General features: G+C 45.1%; 1 protein-coding gene across 1 annotated transcript; it reads right to left on the bottom strand.

The window, feature by feature from the left end:
* Positions 1 to 374: 374 nt before the first annotated feature.
* Positions 375 to 4,586, bottom strand: LOC309355198 (perforin-1-like). The gene is made up of 3 exons (XM_081885784.1): positions 4,359 to 4,586; positions 3,465 to 4,056; positions 375 to 2,099 (listed from the first exon to the last, which is right to left on the bottom strand). The coding sequence occupies exons 2-3, from the start codon at positions 4,022 to 4,024 to the stop codon at positions 1,004 to 1,006; spliced, it is 1,656 nt and encodes a 551-aa protein (XP_081741910.1). The 5' UTR covers positions 4,025 to 4,056; positions 4,359 to 4,586; the 3' UTR covers positions 375 to 1,003.
* Positions 4,587 to 5,974: the final 1,388 nt, after the last annotated feature.

Raw genomic sequence — 5,974 nt, 5'->3', positions numbered from 1 at the left:
TTAAGGGGTTCTGCCCTCCTTGCCATCTGTCCACCACTATTCATTCTTGCATATTGCATTAGGTCCATATTTGCTTGCATTGTTGAATCTGTTTTTCAAAAATCCTTAATGTACTCTATCCTAAGCACTTCGGTAACCATGATAAATTAAAGGCCATATTTACTGTTCCTTTCTGTTGGGGATAATTCAGACTGAAATTCTCAGGTGTCAAAAAAAGGCTATTTATGTATACTACTACTGCAGCCCGTGTTTTGTTAGCCCATAATTGGAAAACGAGAGAGGTCCCAACTAAAGAAGAATCGCAACTTAAGTTGACAGAATATGCACAACTCGCAGACTTAACATATAGAATAAGAGAACAAGAAGAACATACGTTTAAAGAAGATTGGATAACGTTTATTGAATATCTGGGAAATAATTGTGTATAGTTGAAAACACTGGCCAGCAGTAAGATAAATTCAATGCCGTAAACAAGTTTTGATAGATGCAATAATGGAATACAGTGGTGCCTCTGGTTATGAACGCAGTTCGTTCTGGTGGTCCGTTCTTAAGCTGAAACTGTTCTTATCCTAAGGTGCGCTTTTGCTAATGGTGCTTCCTTGCATCCTGGGGCAAAGTTCGCAACCAGGAGCAACTACTTCCAGGTTAGTGGAGCTCGTAACCCGAAGCACACGTAACCAGAAGCGTTCATAAACCAGTGTACTGAATGGCATAGTTTTTGTAAAATATGCAGGGATTTATGATATGTAAAATGAACCATGGAAAGAGAAGAAGGGAAGTCATTGATATTTTAAGAATGTAAAATGAGTATTTTAAATTGTAAAACTATATATATATATCTACATATTTACTGTTGTTCATCTTCACAACAGATTGCAGTAAGCTGCTGTGGAATGCAGATAGGGTAGCTGTTAAGTAACTTTGGCTGGTTTTTTTAATGAACCTGCCTACTTCTTCAACATAAGGTCCTGAAACATATGGAAAAGGATGGTTGGGGAGGGAACTAATTGAAATAAGAAGTGGGCAGCTGTAAGGGGACGTAATTATGACAGGAGGGGCCACTCAAAGTGTGAGCACACACCAGTGTATAATAATAATCGATGTGTCCATGCTTCGCGTGACATTTGTTCCAGACAGTACCAGCTCCAGCCTGCAGGTTATGGGTACAGCTGCATAACATTTCATCGTTCCACACGTTTTTGTTCCAGAGCTGCACTACAAAGGCATCATGGCCTGACAGCGTGACAGCCCCAAAATCGATAGGTTCAGTCCACCAGGGGTTATTGTTATGTGGGATAACGATGGTCCTCCTTTCCTGACCATGGAAGAAAATTTTGACATAACCATCAGTGATACCGAAGAAGTTACCCCTAAGGTTATATCCCCTGTTCACTTTAAATTTGAGGTGAGCTCTGCCCCGCTCCCAGGCACAGCACATATTGCTGTGGAAGCTGCCGTGATGACAGCGGCAGGTGCATTCCTCATCTGAGCTCTGATAGCTCCAGTGTGGACATGGTTGTGAACAGTTCCTCTTCAGGGCCCTCTGGTTTATATAGTTCACGATGGCTTGCTTCAGCAAATCCCTCCTTGGATTCCTTTCATTCAACAAGGTGTGCAAGGGTAGGAGAGAATAGGAAACCAGCCCAGGCTTTGTTTTTGCACTCTCCATCCATGCAGAGAAGTTCTGGGCTTCTCCGGGTTTTGAGAAGAGAATTTCCGCTCGCTTCTCTCCTCCCACAACTTCAGTGCGCTCCTCAGCATAAGCATCGTGGAGGAATCCACGGGTGTAGGTACTCTGGAGCTCCTTACACTTAGAACTCATGGAAGCGGACCCAAAGAACCACTTGGGTCCCAGAGAAATCTCCCAGCCCAAGCAGCTCTCAAAGCTGGTAGCGGTAATCCCCCACAAGGCCATCTTGCATGTCTGCACAGCCAGCAGGTGGCGAATTCGTCCACCCACCTGCACATTGCTGATGTAGTGGGTGCCATAGATGTCGATAAAATGCTGGTATTCCTCAGAGTTATTCCTCCTTGGCAGACTGGCCAGAGCACGGGAGAAATGGGAGGACAGCAGTGAGCGTCTGTGGCGGAGTCTCAGCCTGCTCAAGAGGGGAAAAGAACAGTATAAACAAAGATATATAGTGTTACCCACAACCATTCCATCTATACGACAGCTAAGGGAAGCCTGAGGAGTCCATATGTTGTCTTATTCTAGCTCCCATCAGCCCAAGCCAGCACAGCCATTGCTCAGAGATGCAACCTAATAAGTTGCTATTTGGCAGTTATAGTTTGCAGGATAAAATGCACATATTAGTTGATTTATATCTACTGATCAGACAGGCTTTATTCCTAGATGGAACATTGTTGACGTGATCCAAAGGGGAAAGATAAAGAATTTGGAAATTCTTTATCTCTCTAGACACATTCAAAGTTTGACAGTGTGTAATGGGTGTTTCTGAAAATGTTGTTTTTATTTCAGAAACCGTTTTATACTTAATTGACCAACAATACTTGGGGTTGTCATCAGAAACTGTCACAAATGGGTTCTCTACCTTAAGAGGAGACAGAGCAGCCTGTGTTCCCAGTGCTATTTGCATTCATCATAGAAACTCTGGATAACAGAATTAGATCCACTTCTAATATCAAGGGAGGTGTTTGTAACCCGAAGTACCACTGTATATGGTTTTTATGCCCCTGCTGGCTTTGAAATTAAGTGCTCCACATCTATTAAGCATTTGGATTTCCCCATATTAGAACAAAACATCTATTTGTCAATTCAGGGTTTCATCCTGAGCAATCCTGAGATTTGTTATTTATTAAGGGTGCTGGGCATTGTAGCTTTGTGAGGGGAAAATTACAGTTCCCTGGCTACTTTGGGGGAAGTCATGTGTTCTTCCTCCTCCCAAAGATACTTCTTCCCCTTGTAAAGGCTTTCCTGAAATTTTTCAACTCAGAAAACAGGAAACACAAAAATACTGATTTTACCTAAAACACATGTATCAATTTTCTGCTGTCAAATCCTGGTAGCTTTACAGCGTATTGTGCTGCAAAGAAACGGGTTGTCTCTATCAAGGACCCCTGTCTCATTACCTACTCTGAACAGCCAACCGTGGCTCTATAGGGTACTGATGCAGGGGTGGAGGAAGGGGGAATGCAGTGGGGGCGGAGTGCGCTGGGTGTCACCACTGAGGGGTGACAATATGCCAGGCAGCACTCACTGTGGGGCCTGCAGCACGCCTGAGTCACGCGTGTCTCCTGGGAGTGACGCAGTGACTTCGGTGCCCGCAGGCTCCGTGCTGCCCCAAACAGTTCGCCCGTTGCCTCCCCCTCAGCTGTAGTGTGGCTGAGTGGGAGGAGGCAGCCAGACTCCTTGGAGGCCCCTCAGAGCATCCTGCCCTGGCTGGCCCTGCCCCACGGTGCCCAGTTGCCCGATCGGCTTGCTCCACCACTGTACTGATGCTCACCTGTAGTATGCACAGGAGACCTCTTGCCTCACAAAAATATGGCTGTCCTGACGGGATTTCTCATGTGCATAAAGACCCATCCGGGAGTGAGATCCAGCAAAGGCCACCCGCATCTTAGGCAGCCCCAGCCCTGCTTTGCTCGCCACTGTGCCGAACCCCAGCTCTGCTTTCCAGTCGTTCTTCACTTCCTTGGCTATTGAATTTGCGACATCCACATCCAAATTCTCAATGGAACTGCTGACATCCTGATGGCACGTATGAAGTACTCGCCAGTCCACGCCAGCTAAGGGGAGTTTCTGCAGCTGCCCCTGCATCAAGGGATTCCGGCAGAGTTTGCACGTCCCGTTGGGGCCCTGCCATTGGCTGGTGTCCATCACAAATGCTCCCTTTCTCTCCAAAGAGGTGATGTCCACCCCCTCGCCAATGAAGCTGTGGCCGGGCACAAAGCTGTCCTGCTTCATGCAGATGGATCTTTGGAATATTTGGCAGGGGCTGGGAGTTGTTGGTGGAAGTTGGAGGAGGAAGAGGAAGGCTGCTAGGAAAAGGTGCTGTTTGGACATGATTGCTTCGATTGAAAAGCTTGTAACTTACCCTACGGAATAAAACAGAGAGGTCATGTTTGCACCTTGTGAGCATTTCTCACCTTTGTAAGGTCAGCTCATGAGGGACTTCCAGCCTGTGAGTCTCATCAGGAGTATTTCGTGAAGTACCGTATATATTCATTCATAAACAGCAGCAACAGCAGCAGTAGTGGAATTAGCAGCAGCAGCAGCAGCTGCAGCAGGAGGAAGAAGAAGAAGAAGAAGAAGAAGAAGAAGAAGAAGAAGAAGAAGAAGAAGAAGAAGAAGAAGAGTGGCAACCTTACCCGAAGAAGAAGAAGAGTGGCAACCTTACCCGTTCCCTCTTTTCCAAATTGCTTCTCCCTCTCAGTGTATTACACTGCACTACAAGTGGCTTTTATCCCATGTTCTTACTCACATGTTGGTGTTGTTTTTCAATTCCGAGCCTCTCCCACCGACCTTTCATTTTCTCTATGAACCAATACTGGATATGTGAACATTCACTCACCCCCCCCCTCCTCTAAACAAACAGGACATTCTCAACAAATAAGATTATTCTGCCTTGCTGCTTGTCTCCATTCTAGCTGTTTCCAATTCGGGACAAGGAGTGAGTCACAATGGCTGGATGTGGTGGTGAGAGGAAGGGCTTCCTTGGTGGCTTCTCTGAAAACACGTGTGCGTGTGTGTGTGTGTGTGTGTGTGTGTGTGTGTGTGTGTGTAAGACAAGATGAAGAATGGTGAACCCCAATGTTGAGCCACCTCAGCACCCTATCCTTATCCATTCTACTATTGCACTAAAGGCACCTGAGTGCAATTTAATGCTTCCAGGGTGCCATTCCTGGTTCAAAAGAAGGACTGTGAGAATCATGGAGTCAAGAACGCCTTCCTTTGCACATTAAAAAAACAAAACAAAAGATTTTGTAAGGGTTATTCTTTGTTTGCCTTACCAGATCCCAGTGACTAGGAAAGATTCCTTGGGCTAGCAAGTCTGAGAGGACCACTTCAAATTCTTCTCTTTTGGGGTTTAAAATTTAAGAAATCAAAAACAATAATACTGAAATAGAGAGAGGCCCCTGGTGTGAAAAAAAATCTTTTTGTGAGAAACTTCCTTATAAAAAGCCATTGTTTTTGTTTGTTTTTAATAGAAGAGGCGTCATATGCCTCATAAAAAGAGTGGCACTGCCAATGCTCCATGCCAGGGCGTGGGGAACATTTTTGGTTCCACAGGCTAAATTCTTATCAGATCTAGCCTCATGGGGGAAATTTGACATGGCAGGGCTGAAAGGAGCACTTCCTTTGAAAATGTTGTTTCACAGTCTAGGGATGCTGCTGATTCTGGCTTGGAACCTGACTGCTCAGGTGACAACCATGGTCAGGGAAACCCTTTACCCAAAGTTTCTGGGAGGAACTCAAAAGTGCAGGTTATGATTTCCAAGGCCATATATAGCTTTGGACCAGAACACCTTCCTCCATATTGACATGTCCATGAATGGGTGATTTCCTATGGAGGCCATTTTGTGTGTCCCACCAACATCTGTAATGTGTTTGAGTCAAATATTGGTTGGGATATTGTGCAGGACATTTCCTGTGACTGCAATCTCACTGGTGCAAGTTCTCCTTTTCCACCTCAGCTTCTAATGTGATTTGATTTAGAAGCCTATATCACAATCTAGAACGAAATCATTGCACAGCTGGACTTTTTAACCTGAAAGGTTTGTTTACAAATAATTGTCAGATGTATTCCGCTCTGTTTCAGCCATGCTCATAAAACTGCATAAACAGCACACAGCCTGCCTCAGCCCTATGGTTTGTCATGTGTTTCTGTGGACAATATGAAAGAGAAATTCCTGGCTTAAAAAATAAAAGACAGGAAGGCACATTCCAGTTCCCTGCTGATGCACAGTTGCTCTGTTTCCTTAGCCAAAATCAGCAAAATAAAAACTGCTACAC

The sequence above is a fragment of the Podarcis melisellensis genome, assembly GCF_964234715.1.
Source record: "Podarcis melisellensis genome assembly, chromosome: 13".
Classification (NCBI taxonomy): Eukaryota; Metazoa; Chordata; class Lepidosauria; order Squamata; family Lacertidae; genus Podarcis; species Podarcis melisellensis.
This window is presented reverse-complemented; position numbering and strand designations above follow the sequence as displayed.